The sequence below is a fragment of the Zonotrichia leucophrys genome, chromosome 4, assembly GCF_028769735.1.
Source record: "Zonotrichia leucophrys gambelii isolate GWCS_2022_RI chromosome 4, RI_Zleu_2.0, whole genome shotgun sequence".
Lineage (NCBI taxonomy): Eukaryota > Metazoa > Chordata > Aves > Passeriformes > Passerellidae > Zonotrichia > Zonotrichia leucophrys.
In genome coordinates this window covers 70,599,895-70,615,768 of record NC_088173.1, presented here as the reverse complement: position 1 = coordinate 70,615,768, position 15,874 = coordinate 70,599,895, and the positions used below count along the sequence as shown (strand labels likewise).

The following is a 15,874-nucleotide window of genomic DNA, read 5'->3' as shown; positions in this document are numbered from 1 at the left end:
TCACCCCCCTTGTTCCTGAAGTACTCCGTGTCCTTCCACATCAGCGGGATGCGCAAATCTGGGGAGGGGGGACCAGGAGGGGGGTGAGACCCGCTGAGACACCCCCAAACCCCGCACCCCAAATGCAGGCGGTGCCGCAGGGGGGGGGGCAGGCAGAGAGGAGGGGGTTCCCCCTGCCCAGAAACCCCCCGGGACTCCCCGTACCTGAGATGCAGACGGTGCCCCGGCACGGCACCGGCTCCGCCCCGGGCCCGCCCTCCGAGGGGCTGCGGGGGACGGCAGGGTCAGCAAAGCTCCCCACACATTTTGGGGGGCTCCCCTCCCGTATTTGGGGTGTCCCCTGTCACCACATCAATCCCACTCTGTGCCCCTCTGCATTGCCCCGTTCCATGCAAATTTCGGGGGGTCCCTCACTACCACAGCCCCCACAAGGGCCTCCCATCCCACCCCTGGGTTTTGGGGTGTCCCTCATGTTCCTCCAGGTTTTGGGGTGTCCCTCACTGCTCTGTCCCCCCAGGTTTTGGGGTTTTCACTCATTGATGTGTCCCTCATGTCCCCCCAGGTTTTGGGGTGTCCCTCACTGCCTTGCCCCATGTCCTACCAGGTTTTGGGGTGTTCCCCATATCCCCCCAGGTTTTGGGGTGTCCCTCACTGCTGTGTCCCCCATGTCCCCCTGGGTTCTGGGGTGTCCCTCTCTGTCCTGTCTCCCATTCCACCCCAAGTTTTGGGGTGCTCCTCACTGCTGTGTCTCCCCAGTATTTGGGGTTTTCCCTCACTGCCCTGTCCCCCATGTCCCCCCAGGTTTTGGGGTGTTTCCTCACTGCAGTGTCCCCCATGTCTCCCCGGGTTTTGGGGTGCCTCTCACTGCCGTGTTCCCCCAAGTTTTGGAGTTTTTCCTCACTGCTGTGTCCCCCATGTCCCCACAGGTTTTAAGGTTCTCTCATGTTCCCCCAGGTTTTGAGGTGTCCTTCACTGCTGTGTCCCCCGTGTTCCCCAAAATGTTGAAGTGTCCCTCACTGCCAAGGGTCTGCCATCCCATAACCCAGATTTTGGGGCGTCTCCCACTGCTCTGTCCCCCACGTCCCCCCAGGATTTGGGGTGTCCCTCATTGCCCTGTCCCCTCAGGTTTTGAGGTGTCCCTCACTGCCCTGTCCCCCATGTCCCCCCAAATTTCAGGGTGTCCCTCACTGCCACAATCCCCCCAAGAGTCTCTCATTCCACCCCCTGGTTTTGGGGTGTCCCTCACTGCCCTGTCCCCGATGACCCCCCATATTTTGGGGTGCCCCCCACCACCACACCCCCTATGGGATCCCCAAACCCCTCCCTCACTTTTAGGGAACCCCCCCCAACTTTTAGGATCCCCTGTGGTGTTCCCCATTTCCCCTCCCCTTTGGGGATCCCACAGGGTGCCCACCCCACCTTGGGGCATCCCTTGGGGTCCCTCATTCCCTCGGGGCTGATTTTTGGGGTGTCTCACCGGCGGGCCCCCCTCAGCCGGGCCTCCTGGCGCCGCTGGAGCTCCCCCCCGGCCGCGACCACCCTGGCTTCGCACAGCACCAGGGTCTTGGTGGTCTCCAGAGCCTGCTCGGGCCGGCTGCAGGCGGGGAGGAGGCGCCGGGCGCCCTCCCGGACCCGCAGGGCTCGCTCCAGGGCCCGCTGCAGCTCCGGCTCCTGGGGATAGAGCAATGGGGGTCAGGGGAACCCCAAAATCCCTCCCGGACCCACAGGGCCCGCTCCAGGGCCCGCTGCAGCTCTGGCTCCTGGGGATGGGAACAGAACATTGAGGGTCATGGGCACACCAAACCCCAAAATCCCTCCCTGACCCACAGGGCCTGCTCCAGGGCCCGCTGCAGCTCCGGCTCCTGGGGATGGAAATATTTGGGGTTAGGGGGACCCCAAAATCCCTCCCGGACCCGCAGGGCTCGCTCCAGGGCCCGCTGCAGCTCCGGCTCCTGGGAATGGAACATTGGGGGTCAGGGGGACCCCAAAATCCCTCCCGGACCCGCAGGGCCCGCTCCAGGGCCCGCTGCAGCTCCGGCTCCTGGGAATGGAACATTGGGGGTCAGGGGGACCCCAAAATCCCTCCCTGACCCACAGGGCCCACTCCAGGCCCACTGCAGCTCTGGTCCTGGGGATGGGAACAGATCATTGAGGGTCAGGGGCACCCCAAACCCCAAAATCCCTCCCTGACCCACAGGGCCCACTCCAGGGCCCGCTGCAGCTCCGGCTCCTGAGGATCGAACATTGGGGTTCAGGGGGATCCTAAAACACATCCCAAACCCACGGCACCCTCAGTGAACGCTCCAGGGCCCGCTGCAGATCTGGCTCCTGGTGAAGGAAACATTTGAGGGGTCAGGGGCACCCCAAAATCCCTACCAAACACACAGAGCCCACTGCAGCTCCAGCTCCTGGCGATGGGAAAATCTGGGGGTCAGGGGCACCCCAAAACCCTTCCCATAACACCAGGGCCTGCTCCACAGCCCACTGCAGCTCGGGCTCCTGGCAATGGGAACACTGGGGGGTTAGGGGGATCCCAAAACACATCCCATACCCCAAAACCCTTCCCACACCCACAGCACACACTGCAGCACTGGCTGCTGGGAACAGCACGTTTTGGGGGCTCAGGGGGACCCCAATACCCTTCCCATAACACCCGGGCCCGCTGCAGCTCTGGCTCCTGGGGATGGAACATTTGGGGGTCAGAGAAACCCCAAAACCCTTCTGACACCCCAAAACCCTTCCCACAACAACAGGGCCTGCTCCAGGGCCCGCTGCAGCTCCGGCTCCTGGGGATGGAACATTTGGGGGTCAGGGAAACCCCAAAACACATCCCCAAAACACATCCCAAACCCACAGCACGCACAGGGCTCACTCCAGGGCCCGCTGCAGCTCTGGCTCCTGGGGATAGAACATTGGGGGTCAGGGGGACCCCAAAACACATCCCAAACCCCAAAATCTCTCCCTGACCCTCACTGAATGCTCCAGGGCCCACTGCAGCTCCAGCTCCTGGGGATGGGAACAGAACATTGGGGGTCAGGGGCACCCCAAACCCCAAAATCCCTCCCAGACCCGCAGGGCCCGCTCCAGGGCCCGCTGCAGCTCCGGCTCCTGGGGATGGGAAAATTTGGGGTTAGGGGGACCCCAAAACACATCCCAAACCCCAAAATCTCTCCCTGACTCTCACTGAATGCTCCAGGGCCTGCTGCAGCTCCAGCTCCTGGGGATGGGAACAGAACATTGGGGGTCAGGGGCACCCCAAACCCCAAAATCCCTCCCAGACCTGCAGGGCCCGCTCCAGGGCCCACTGCAGCTCTGGCTCCTGGGGATGGGAATATTTGGGGGGTCAGGGGGACCCCAAAACACATCCCAAACCCATAAAACACACTGCAGAGCCTGCTGCAGCTCCGGCTCCTGGGAATGGACCATCTAGGGTGTCAGGGGGACCCCAAAACACCTCTGCACCCACAGCACCCACAGTGACCGCTCCAGGGCCCGCTGCAGCTCTGGCTCCTGGGGATAGAACATTGGGGGGTCAGGGGGACCCCAAAATCCTTCCTACACCCCAAAACCCTTCCTACAACACCAGGGCCCACTCCAGGGCCTGCTGCAGCTCCAGCTCCTGGGGATGGAACACTGGGGGATCGGGGGGACCCCAAAACCCCTCTGCACACACCCACAGAGCCCACTGCAGCTCTGGCTCCTGGGGATGGGAATATTTGGGTGGTCAGGGGGACCCCAAAATCCCTCCCAAACACACAGCACACACTGTAGCTCCAGCTGCTGGGAACAGGCACATTTGGGGGGTCAGGGGCACCCCCAAAACTCTTCCCACACAACAAAGCCCTTCCCACAACACCAGGGCCTGCTCCAGGGCCTGCTGCAGCTCCAGCTCCTGGGGATGGAATATTTGAGGGGTCAGGGTCACCCCAAAACCTCTCCCAAACACACAGTGACTGCTCCAGAGCCCGCTGCAGGCCTGGCTCCTGGGGATGGGAACACTGGGGGGTCAGGGGGACCCCAAAACACATCCCAAACCTCAAAACTCTTCCTGGACCCACAGCGCCCGCTGCAGGGCCCGCTGCAGCTCCGGCACCTCGGAATGGGAATATTTGGGGGATCAGGGGGTCCCCAAATCCCTTCTGAACCCACTGCAGTTCCAGATGCTGGCAATGGCACATTTGAGGGTCACAGGGGACCCCAAAACCTCTCCTGTACCCACAGCCCCTCCAGCTCCTCCCACATTTGGGGTTTGGGAGGGTCTGGGGGAATGTGGGGCTGGGGCACCTGCTGGGCACAGGGGACCCCAAAACCCCCCTGGGGATCCCAGTCATGCCCAGGTGGGGGGAGGGGGTCCCCACATTGTTTGGGGCTCCCAGCCCTGCCCTGATGGGGTCCCAGCTGCACCCCCACATCGTGCACCCCACAGATTCACCAGGCACCCCACAAACGTTCCGTGTACCCCACAGATTGATCAGGAACCCCACAGACGCATCCAGCACCCCACGGGGAATCTGTGAACCCCAAAACCAGACCGTGCACCCCACAAACACATCACGGACCCCACAGATACATCGTGCACCCCACAGGTTTACCAGGCACCCCACAAATTATTGCTGCACCCCATGGGGGAGCCATGCACCCCAAAAACACACCATGCACCCCACAAGGGCACCGCGTGTCCCACAGATCCACCGTGCACCCCAATGGGGGGCTGTGCACCCCAAAGGCAAGGCAAGCACCCCACAAACTCATCCAGCATCCCCTAGGGGAACCATACACCCCACAGACCCATCCTGCACCCCAAAACCACATCCTGCACCCCATAAATCCATCCTGCACCCCAGAAACACATTCAGCACCCCGCAGAACCACCGTGCACCCCAAGGAGGGGCTGTGCACCCCAAAGGCAGGGCAAGCACCCCACAAACTCATCCAGCATCCCCTAGGGGAACCATGCACCCCACAGACCCATCCTGCACCCCAAAACCACATCCTGCACTCCCCAGATCCATCCTGCACCCCACACCGAAGCCATGCACCACCCCAAACTCATCCTGCACCCCACAAACCCCCCTAGATTCACCAAACACCCCAAAAACCCCCCAAAACCCCAAATTTCCCAGCACCCCCCACCACCATCGACCACCCCCAGCCCCCCCAAGTCCTTCCCGGTACCTCCGGTTCCTCCATCCCGATCCCGATCCCGATCCCGCCCCTGTCCCCCCCCTCCAGTGACGTCATCACCTATAAATAACCCCCCGCTGCGAACAGGGGGGGAGCGGGACCCCCCCAAAATCGCCCCTCTCGTGATTTGGGGGTGCAGGATGACTTTGGGGTGGTGCATGGATCCCTTTGGGATGAGGAGCCCGTTCCACCTTCCCGGGACCTCCCCCAAAATCCCCCCCGGGAAAATCGGGGTCTGGGGGCTCCGGGGGGGTCCAAATCTCCCCGGATTTGGGGAGAGGGGGGGGATCCCCAGAATTCGCACCTGGATGCTGGCGGCGATCTGGCGGATGTAGAGCATGTTGAGATCCTCCAGGATCCGCAGCCGGCGGCCCCCCCCCACCTCCATCGGGACCCCCGGGACCCCCCCAGCTATTTTGGGGGGTTCCCCCAAAGCCCCCCAAGGGGGTCCCGCCGCATCCAGCGCTGGGGGTGCAGTGGGGGACACCCCCCCCCTCTCTACCGAGGTGGCTGCGGGGAGAAAATGGGGTTTGGATGGCGAACCCCTCCCAACCCCAACGGGAATTTGGGGGTGTTTGGGGCCCTCTATGGAATTTGGGGGTTCTTGGGGCCCTCTAAGGAATTTGGGGGGGCGCCCGCGTCGTTTGGCCGCCCCCCGGCAGGGAACAAGGGGGGATCTGTGCGGGAAAGGGCAGCGGGGGCGGCGCGGAGGGGGCGGGGAATCGGGGGGAGGAATTTGGGGGGCGGGAGGGGCGAGATTTGGGGTGAGGGGAGAGATGGGGGTCAGGGTTTGGGGGGCAGGGAGGGGGATAAAGGGTCAGGAAAGGGGGGCAGGGGACAAAGGAGGGGAACAGGGATGAGGCGAGGGGTGCAGGAATAGGTTGTAGGGTTTGGGGTGCAGGGTTTGGGGTGCAGGAATGGGGTGCAGGAATGGAGTGCAGGGTTTGGGGTGCAGGAGTGGGGTGCAGGAATGGAGTGCAGGGTTTGGGGATCAGGGGCAGGGACTGGGGTGCAGGAATGGGGTGTAGGGTTTTGGGGACGTGATGGGGCAGGGTTTGGGGTGCAGAGAGGAAATGCAGGATTTGGGTTGTAGGGTTTGGGGTGCAGGGTTTGGGGTGCAGGGAGGGGATGCAGGATTTGGGGTGCAGGGTTTGGGGCGCAATATTTGGGGTGCAGGGCACAAGAAAAGACGTGGAGAAAATGGGGTGAAGGAGACAAGATGGAGTGTGGGGATGGGAAAAGGGGGGCAGGGTTTTGGGGGCAGGGCAGGATTTTGGGGCACAGGAGAGGGTGCAGGGGAATAGATGGGGTGTAGGAACGGGGTGCAGGATTTGGGGTGCAGCGAGGGGATGAGGGGTGCGGGGGAGGGGAAACCAGCTGGGGGGTGGGGGAAGCGGTTCCAGGGTTTGGGGTGCTGTGGACAGGACGGGGTGCAGGGTTTGGGGTGCGGGGTTTGGGGTGCAGGGGAGTGGGAACAGGGCAAAGGGTGTGGGCACAGGACGGGGTGCAGAGTTTGGGGTTCTGGGGACAAGATGGGGTGCGGGGTTTGCGGTGCAGGGTTTGAGGTGCGGGGTTTGCGGTGCAGGGTTTGAGGTGCAGGGTTTGGAGTGCAGGGTTTGGGGTGCGGGCACAGAACGAGGTGCAGGGTTGGGGTGCGGGGTTTGGGGTGCGGGGTTTGGAGTGCAGGGTGTGGGGTGCAGGGTTTGGGTGCAGGGTTTGGGGTGCGGAGTTTGGGGTGCTGGGCACAGAACGAGGTGCAGGGTTGGGGTGCGGGGTTTGGGGTGCAGGGTTTGGGGTGCGGGCACAGAACGAGGTGCAGGGTTGGGGTGCGGGGTTTGGGGTGCAGGGTTTGGGGTACGGGCACAGAACGAGGTGCAGGGTTTGGGGTGCGGGGTTTGGGGTGCGGGGTTTGGGGTGCGGGGTTTGGGGTGCAGGCACAAGATGGGGTGCAGGGTTTGGGGTGCGAGGGCGGAACGAGGGTGCAGAGTTTGGGGGTGCCGAGAACGGGAAAAGGGGTGCGGGGAGGGGGGCACCCCGTGCCCGGGGGTGCCGAACGGAGAACCGGGAACGGCACCGGAGGAGGGGGTGGGGGAGGCGTGGGAGGAGCGGACGGGGCCCCGTGCGGGGGAGGCGCGGAACGGAGCCCCGGTAGGGACGGACACCGGGACCCCCTGTCCCCCCACCCCCGGTGCAGCGCTGCCCCCGTTCCCGGTACCTCCGGCCGCTCCCGCTCCGCCGCGATCGCGCACAGGAAGCGGCGGCCGCCCCCGCCCCACGGCCCGCCCCGTGTCCCCCGTGCCCGGGTCCCCCCTCCCGCTCCCTCCCTTCTCCCTGGAGCCGCCTCCGTGTCCCCCCCGCCCCCCCCCGCGGGGCGCCGGGACACCGGGAACGGGCGGGGGGCGCCCTCTGCTGGGGGAAATCCGCGGTGCGGGGGGACGAGACACCCCCGGGGCACCGGGACCGAACGGAGAGAACGGGAGCCCCCGAGAGGAGCCGGTACCGGGGCACCGGGACCGACCCGAGAGAACCGGAGCCCCCGAGAGGAGCCGGTACCGTGAGCACCGGGACCGAACGGAGCGAACCGGAGCCCCCGAGAGGAGCCGGTACCGTGAGCACCGGGACCGAACGGAGCGAACCGGAGCTCCCATACGGAGCCGGTACCGGGGGACTGAGACCGACCCGAACCAACTGGAGCACCGGTACGGAGCCGGTACCGGGGGATTGGGACCCCCTCCACGGGCACCGAGACTCCTCGGGATGCACCGGGAGCTCCCCAAAGAGCACCGGGATGGTCTTCAAGTGCACCGAGACCTCTCAGAGTGTGCCCAGACACCCCCGAACCAACCGGGAGCCTCCCGAACCAACCGGGAGCCCCCAGAGTGAACCGGGAGCCCCCAAGTGAACCCGGACCGGCGCTGAAAGGCGGGGACCCCCCCCGTACGCACCGGGACCCCCCCAAGTGCACCAGGAGCCCTCAAAATGCACCGGATCCACCCCAGGATGCACCGACCCCTCCTCAAAATCCACCGGGACCCCCGAGTGTGGCTGTACCGGGTGAACCGGGACCCCCCAGACCCACCGGGACCCCCCAAATGTCCCGGTGCGCCCCGGCACCGCCACGTGCGGGACGCCCCGATCCTCCCGTTCCTCCCGGTCCCTCCCAGTTCCCCCCTCCCCGCCGGGTGCCGGGGGCGCGGGCGATTCCCGTTGTACCGGATCCCACCGGAATTCCCGGCTGGGCCGGGGCAGCGGGACCGGACCGGCCGGGAGGGGCCCGGGGGGCAGGGAGCGGCGGGGACCGCCCCCGTGGCCTCGTGCCCAGGCTGCTCCCGGTGCTCCCGGGGCTCCCGGTGCTGCTCCCGGTGCTCTCAGTGCTCCCGGGGCTCCCGGGGCTTTCAGTGCTCCCGGGGCTCCCGGTGCTGCTCCCGGTGCTCCCGGTGCTCCGGGGGCTTTCAGTGCTCCCGGTGCCCCCGGTGCTCCCGGGGCTTTCAGTGCTCCCGAGGCTCCCGGTGCTGCTCCCGGTGCTGCTCCCGGTGCTCCCGGTATTCCCGTACCTGCGGGGCCGGGGCCGGGGGGCAGCAGCAGCCCCGGCGCTGCTCCATGTCCAGCGCTGACCCCTCCGCCACCGTGGAGCGGCTCCGTTCGTCCCTCCGGTACATGGCCGGTGCTCCCGGTACCGTGGAGCCTTCCCGGTGCCCGGAGCTTTCCGGGGGTTCCCGGTGCCGCGGCAATCCCGGGGTTCTGGGGGTCCCGGAGCTTTCCGGTGCCCGGTGGTGACGCCGGGACGGACCCGGTGCAGATGCCGGGGTGGCTCCTCCCGGTCCCGTTCGGCCCCGGGATGGCGCGGGGGGGGAGCGGGCGGCGATCGGTGCCGGCGGCTCCTGGCACGGGCGGGACAATGGCCCGGGGACAATGGGTGACATCGGTGCCCGGGTGACATCGCTGCACCACGCGTGTGCCTGCAGGGAATCCCAGAATCCCGCAGGGAATCCCAAAATGCCGCAGGGAATCCCAAAATCCCCCAGGGAATCCCAAAATCCCATAGGGAATCCCAAAATCCCACAGAGAATCCCAAAATTCTGGACAGAACCCCAAAATTCCCGTAGGGAATCCCAAAATCCCTTCAGGGAATCCTAAAATCCCACAGGGAATCCCAAAATCCCCTCAGGGAATCCCAAAATTCCACAGGGAAGCCCAAAATCCTGCAGAGAAACCCAAAATTACCACCAAGAATCCCAAAATCCCACAGAGAATCCCAAAATCCCGCAGGTAATCTCAAAATCCCCTCAGGGAATCCCAAAATCCTGCAGGGAACCCCAAAATCCAGCAGGGAATCCCAAAATCCCTTCAGGGAATCCCAAAATCCCACAGGGAATCCCAAAATCCCCTCAGGGAATCCCAAATCCCGCAGGGAATCCCAAAATCCCACAGAGAATCCCAAAATTCTGGACAGGACCCCAAAATTCCCACAGGGAATCCCAAAATTCCACAGGGAATCCCAAAATTCCACAGGGAATCCCGAAATCCCAAAGGGAAACCCAAAATCCCGCGGGAAACCCAAAATCCCACAGAGAATCCCAAAATTCTGGACAGGACCCCAAAATTCCCACAGGGAATCCCAAAATTCCACAGGGAATCCCAAAATCCCGCAGGGAACCCCAAATCCCGCAGGGAATCCCAAAATTCCACAGAGAATCCCAAAATCCCCCAGGGAATCCCAAAATCCTGCAGAGAATCCCAAAATTACCACCAAGAATCCCAAAATCCCACAGAGAATCCCAAAATCCCGCAGGGAATCTCAAAATCCCCACAGGGAATCCCAAAATCCTGCAGGGAACCCCAAAATTCAGCAGGGAATCCCAAAATCCCACCGGGAATCCCAAAATTCCACAGGGAAGCCCAAAATCCTGCAGAGAAACCCAAAATCCCCACAAGGAACCCCAAAATCGTGAAGAAAATCCCAAAATCCTGCAGGGAATCCCAAAATCCTGCAGGGAATCCCAAAATCCCCCAGGGAATCCCAAAATCCCCCAGGGAATCCCAAAATCCCACAGGAAATCCCAAAATCCCCTCAGGGAATCCCAAATCCCGCAGGGAATCCCAAAATCCCACAGAGAATCCCAAAATTCTGGACAGGACCCCAAAATTCCCACAGGGAATCCCAAAATGCCTCAGAGAATCCCAAAATCTCACAGGGAATCCCAAAATCCCCCAGGGAATCCCAAAATCCTGCAGGGAATCCCAAAATCCCTGCAGGGAATCCCAAAATCCCGCAGGGAATCCCAAAATCCCGCAGAAAATATTGTGGATATTTGGGATATTTGGGTGGGTATCTGAGGGGTTTCTGTCAATATTTGAGGTTTTGGGGGGGCATTTGAGAGTTTTTGCGGATATTTGGGATTTTGGGGTGAATATCTGAGGGGTTTGTGTGAATATTTGAGATATTTGGGGTGTTTAGGAGTTTTTTGTGGATATTTGGGATATTTGGGTGGGAATTTGAGGAGTTTGTGTGGATATTTGGGCGGGTATTTGAGAGATTTTTTTTGATATTTGGGATATTTGGGTGAGAATTTGAGGGGCTTGTGCGAATATTTGAGATATTTGGGGGTGTTTAGGAGTTTTTTGTGGATATTTGGGGTATTTGGGTGGGTATTTGAGGGATTTATGTGGATATTTGGGACATTTGGGGGTATTTAAGTGTTTTTGGTGGATATTTGAGATATTTGGGTGAGAATTTGAGGGATTTATGTGGATATTTGAGATATTTGGGGGTACTTAAGAGGGGTTTTTGTGGATATTTGAGACATTTGGGTGAGAATTTGAGGGGTTTATGTGGATATTTGGGACATTGGGGTATTTAAGAGTTTTTGGTGGATATTGGGCTATTTGGGTGGGTATTTGAGGGGTTTGTGTGGATATTTGAGATATCTGGGTGGGTATTTGAGGAGTTTTTGTGGATATTATTGATATTTGTGGGGAGAATTTGAGGGATTTATGTGGATATTTGAGATATTTGGGGGTACTTAAGAGGGGTTTTTGTGGATATTTGAGACATTTGGGTGAGAATTTGAGGGGTTTATGTGATTATATGAGATATTTGGGCGGGTATTTGAGGGGGTTTTGTGGATATTTGGGACATTTGGGGGTATTTATGAGTTTTTGGTGGATATTTGGGATATTTGGGTGGGTATTTGAGGGGTTTATGTGGATATTTGGGATATTTGGGTGAGAATCTGAGGAGTTTGTGTGGATATTTGGGATATTTGGGTGAGAATTTGAGAGATTTATGTGGATATTTGGGATATTTGGGTGAGAATTTGAGGGGTTTATGTGGATATTTGAGATATTTGGGTGAGAATTTGAGGGGGTTTTGTGGATATCTGAGATATTTGGGAGTATTTGAGAGTTTTGTGTGGATATTTGGGATATTTGTGTGGATTGATGAAGTCAAAACTCCTCCTGCTGCCCTAGGCACCATCCCGGCATCCTGGAGAGGGATTTTGTGAGATTTTGTGTGGATACATGGGATCCATGCTCAGATGGGAGATTTGGGTGAATATTTGAGATATTTGGGTGAGTATCTGAGGGGTTTATGTGGATATTTGAAATATCTGGGGGTATCTTATGTGGATATTTTGGTGGATATTTGTGTGGGTATTTGAGAGCTTTGTGTGGATATTTGGGTGAGTATCTGAGGGGTTTATGTGGGTTTTTGGGATATTTCTGTGGGTATTTGAGAGTTTTGTGTGAATATTTCGGTTATTTGGGTGGATTGATGAAATCCAAATCTCCTCACCCTGCCCGGCCGGCCCAAAAGCACCCCTGGCACCCGTTTCCCCCCGGACAGCACACACAGTGCCCATTTCAAAGATGGCGGCAGCAGCGTCACCCGTCCCACACAACGGGGGGAGCCAGACCGGGCGGAAGAGAATTTTGACCGGAAGTGAGTCCGTCCCGAATTGGGTCCCCCGCGGGCGGATGCGCAGGGCCTGGCGGCGGGGAGCGATGGAGGCCGGCGGGCACGGTGAGAGGCCGCGGGGCCGGGCAGGGCCCGAGGGGGTTGCGGGATCGCTCCCCGGTGCGGCAGAGCCCACGGAGAGCCCTCGCTGAGCCCGCGTTTCCCCTCACAGGGCAGGAGGCCGAGGCGGGCGGCCATGGCGGCCACAAGAAGAAGCACAAGAAGCACAAGAAAAAGCACAAGAAACGGCATCACCACGAGGCCGGGCCGGCCCCGGGGCCCGAACCGCCTCGGCAGCCACGGCTGCGGCTCCGGATTAAGCTGGGAGGGCAAATCCTGGGCACCAAGAGGTGAGGAGGAAGAGGAGGATGAGGGGAGGAAGGGCCGGGCCTGTCCCGTGTGTCCCCCCCAAACTCCTCTCTGCTCCCCCGCAGTGTCCCCACGTTCACGGTGGTCCCCGAAGGGACGCACTCGCCGTCCCCGCTGCTGGCGGGGGATGAGGAGGAGCCCAGCGTGCCCATCGAGCAGTACCGGGCATGGCTGGGTGAGCACCGGGGGGGACATGGGGGGGTCACAGTGAGGTCTGGGTGGGCAGGGGGAGCTCTGGGGGGCTTCGAGTGAGGGCTGGGTGGGCAGGGGATGGTCTGGGGGGCTCAGAGTGAAGGCTGGGTGGGCGGGGGGGGGGAAATTGGGGGTTCAGAGTGAGGGGTGAGGGGAAATGGGGGAGCTCTGGGTGAAAATGGGGGGCTCACAGTGAGGGCTGGGTGCTCTGGGGGGGCTCAGGGTGAGGGCTGGGTGGGCAGGGGGGCTCTGGGGGCGCTTACACTGAGGGCTGGGTGCTCTGAGGGGCTCACAGTGAGGGCTGGGTGGGCTGGGGGAGCTCTGGGGGGCTCACAGTGAGGGCTGGGTGGGCAGGGGGTGCTCTGAGGGGCTCACAGTGAGGGCTGGGTGCTCTGAGGGGCTCACAGTGGGTTCTGGGGGGGCTCAGGGTGAGGGCTGGGTGGGCAGGGGGAGCTCTGGGGGGCTCACAGTGAGGGCTGGGTGGGCAGGGGGTGCTCTGGACCCCCTCCCCCCAGGGCACTGTGACCCCCACTTTGTGGCTGCTCCCCTCAGATGAGGACAGCAACCTGGCCCCCTCACCGCTGCCCGAGCTGGACACCGAGAGCTGCTTCCCTGGCCGAGAGGAGGGCGAGGAGGAGGAGGAGGAAGAGGAGGAGGAAGAGGAGGAGGAGGAGCGGCGCTGGCTGGCGGCCCTTGAGAGGGGGGAGCTGGATGACAACGGGGACATCAAGAGGGAGGTGGACGAGTCCCTCCTGACGGCCCGGCAGGTCTGGGGGGCTGGGGAGGGGCTGGGGGGGCTCGGGGAGCTCCAGACCCAGAGGGGATCTGGGCTGAGGGGGACAGGGGAGCCTCAAAACCCCTGGGGCATGACTGGGGGGGACTGGAAGGGCTGCAGGGCGGGGCTGGGGGTGCTCAGGGAGCTCCAGACCCAGGACAAAGCTGGGCTGATAGGGCACAGGGGAACCTCATAACTCCTGGGGCATGACTGGGAGGTGCTGGGGGGGCTCAGGGAGCTCCAGACCCAGGAGGAAGCTGAGCTAAAGGGGGGTTGGGAGCCCCTGGGGCATGACTGGGGGGTCCTGGAAGGGATGCAGGGTGGGGCTGGGGGTGCTCAGGGAGCTCCAGACCCACAAGGGAGCTGGGCTGAGGGGGGGCTGGGGAGCCTCATAACCCTTGGGGTGTAGTTGAGGGAGCCTGGAAGGGCTCCAGGAAGCCCAGAACTGCTGTGGGGCTGGGCTGGAAGCCTTGGGGAGCGACTGAGGGGATGTGGAAGGGCTGCAGGACAGGGCTGGGTGGACTGGTGGTGCTCAGGGAGCTCCAGACCCAGGACAAAGCCGGGCTGATAGGGCACAGGGGAACCTCATAACTTTTGGGGCATGAGAGCTCCAGACTCAGGAGGAAGCTGGGCTAAAGGGGGGTTGGGAGCCCCTGGGGCATGACTGAGGGGGCGTGGGGAGCGCTGGGGGTGCTCAGGGAGCTCCAGAACAAGAGGGGAGCTGGGCTGAGGGGGGGTCTGGGGACCCTCAAAACCCCTGGGGCATGACTGGGAGGATCTGGAAGGGCTGCAGGAAGCCCAGAACCGCTGTGGGGCAGAGCTGGAGCTCTGAGGAGGTGAGGAGGGGGGTCAGCCACCCTTCTGAGCCCCCTCCTCACCCCACAGCGCGCGTTGCTGCACAAGCAGCAGAGCCAGCCCCTGCTGCAGCTGCCCATGGGCGCCAAGGCCAAGGAGGTGACGGAGGAGATGCGGGAGAAGCGCGAGGAGCGGGCGCGGCGCCGGCGGCTGCAGGCGGCCCGCAAGGCCGAGGAGAGCAAGAACCAAACCATCGAGCGCCTGACGCGCACGCACAAGGCCAAGGTGCGGGCCCTGCGCGAGCGCCGCGCCCGCCCCGCCCCGTGCCCCGTGGTTCATTACCGCAGCGCCGCCGACGGCGTCACCGTCTCCTTCCCCGCCGGCTTCCCGGTGCCCGCGGCCGCCGCCGCGCCGCCCGCGCCGCCCGCCCAGCCCTGCGCCGTGCCCGGTTGCGGCAACGCCAAGCGCTACAGCTGCGCCCAAACCGGGCGGCCTCTCTGCAGCCTGGGCTGCTACCGGCGCAACCTGCAGCTGCTGCAGAGCGCGGGCTGAGAGCGGCGAGGGGGGACAGGAACTCTCCAGGGGCTACGGGACCTCTGAGGGGACCTCACCAAGGGGCGATGAGCCCTCTGTGGGGGCTGCAGATCCTCTGCAGGGGGCTATGGGGCCTCACCAAGGGGCTTTGAGCCCTCTGTGGGGGCTGCAGATCCTCTGCAGGGGGCTATGGATCCTCGCTGCGGAGCTATGGGTCCTCACCAGGGGCTACAGACACTCTCCAGGGGGCTATGGGTCCTCTGAGGGGCGCTCCAGACCCTCACCAGGGAGCTACAGATCCTCTGCATGGGGCTATGGACCCTCTATGGGGGGCTATGGATCCTCTGAGGGGGCCTGGGAGACTCTGAGGGGAGCTATGGGTCCTCTCTGGGGGGCTATGGGCCCTCTGAGGCGAGCTACAGACTCTTATTAGGGGGCTACGGACACTCTCCAGATCCCCTTGGTGGCTATGGAACCTCGGAGAGGAGCCACAGGCCTTCTCTGGTGGGTTATGGATCCTCTGAGGGGAGCTATGGCCCCCACTGGGGCCTACAGACCCTCACCAGGGGGATACGGGACCACTGCAGGGGCTACAGATCCTCCCTGGGGGGCTACAGGCCCTCACCAAGGGGCTATGGATCCTCTGAGGGGGCTATGGATCCTCTCTGGGGGGCTGTGGATCTTCTCCGGGGCTGTGGATGCTTTGCTGTGGATCCAAAGGGCCAGACCAGCCGGCCATATGGAGTTCCTGCATTGTCCACACGGACACAGAGAGCTGGAAGAGGAACCTGTGGGTCTGCACTGTGGGGAGCTCCAGACCTTCCACGTGGAGCCAGAACAAGGAGATTCAGAATGTCCGTCATGGATACAGAGGCTCTGGCCAGGCCACCCAGAGAGCTGCAGTTCCTCATGGACACCTGGAGCTCCTCCAAACGCATGTGGACACCTGGGATGTGAAGCTCCAGTGGGCTTTGGGCTCTCCAGCGTGGACACGGGGGGTTGGGGACCCCGGCAGGGACAGAGGGTGGTCCTGAGGTGGCAGAGCTGATTAAAAGCTGTTGTTGAAG

General features: G+C 62.3%; 2 protein-coding genes across 7 annotated transcripts in view; one reads left to right on the top strand and one right to left on the bottom strand.

The window, feature by feature from the left end:
* Positions 1-9,099, bottom strand: part of RTKN (rhotekin) — a 23,531-nt gene extending 14,432 nt beyond the window's left edge. Inside the window, exons 1-5 of one of the 5 annotated variants that reach the window (XM_064712072.1) lie at positions 8,739-9,099; positions 5,489-5,694; positions 1,478-1,671; positions 205-266; positions 5-58 (exon numbers count right to left, since the gene is read on the bottom strand). In XM_064712072.1, coding sequence (XP_064568142.1) covers positions 5-58; positions 205-266; positions 1,478-1,671; positions 5,489-5,572 — 394 coding nt within the window. In that variant the 5' untranslated portion in view covers positions 5,573-5,694; positions 8,739-9,099. Of the gene's footprint in view, positions 1-4; positions 59-204; positions 267-1,477; positions 1,672-5,488; positions 5,695-7,399; positions 7,438-8,738 lie in introns of those variants that run through there. The other 4 variants (XM_064712073.1, XM_064712071.1, XM_064712075.1 and 1 more) reach the window with 4 other exon arrangements.
* INO80B (INO80 complex subunit B) lies at positions 7,865-15,874 on the top strand. 2 transcript variants are annotated; one of them, XM_064712076.1, is made up of 7 exons: positions 7,865-7,883; positions 11,656-11,757; positions 12,002-12,208; positions 12,315-12,492; positions 12,577-12,686; positions 13,256-13,470; positions 14,364-15,874. In XM_064712076.1, the coding sequence occupies exons 2-7, from the start codon at positions 11,724-11,726 to the stop codon at positions 14,823-14,825; spliced, it is 1,206 nt and encodes a 401-aa protein (XP_064568146.1). In that variant the 5' UTR covers positions 7,865-7,883; positions 11,656-11,723; the 3' UTR covers positions 14,826-15,874. The 2 variants fall into 2 exon arrangements, with proteins under 2 accessions (XP_064568146.1, XP_064568148.1); XM_064712078.1 differs by having other exon boundaries at positions 7,867-7,883; positions 12,032-12,208.

Excerpts from the sequence above, each read along its gene's own strand:
- INO80B (XM_064712076.1), top strand. The coding sequence starts at position 11,724 with ATGGGAGATTTGGGTGAATATTTGAGATATTTGG. Across the intron at positions 11,758-12,001 it reads TGAATATTTGAGATATTTGG|CACCCCTGGCACCCGTTTCC; the intron begins GTGAGTATCTGA and ends CCGGCCCAAAAG. Across the intron at positions 12,493-12,576 it reads CAAATCCTGGGCACCAAGAG|TGTCCCCACGTTCACGGTGG; the intron begins GTGAGGAGGAAG and ends GCTCCCCCGCAG.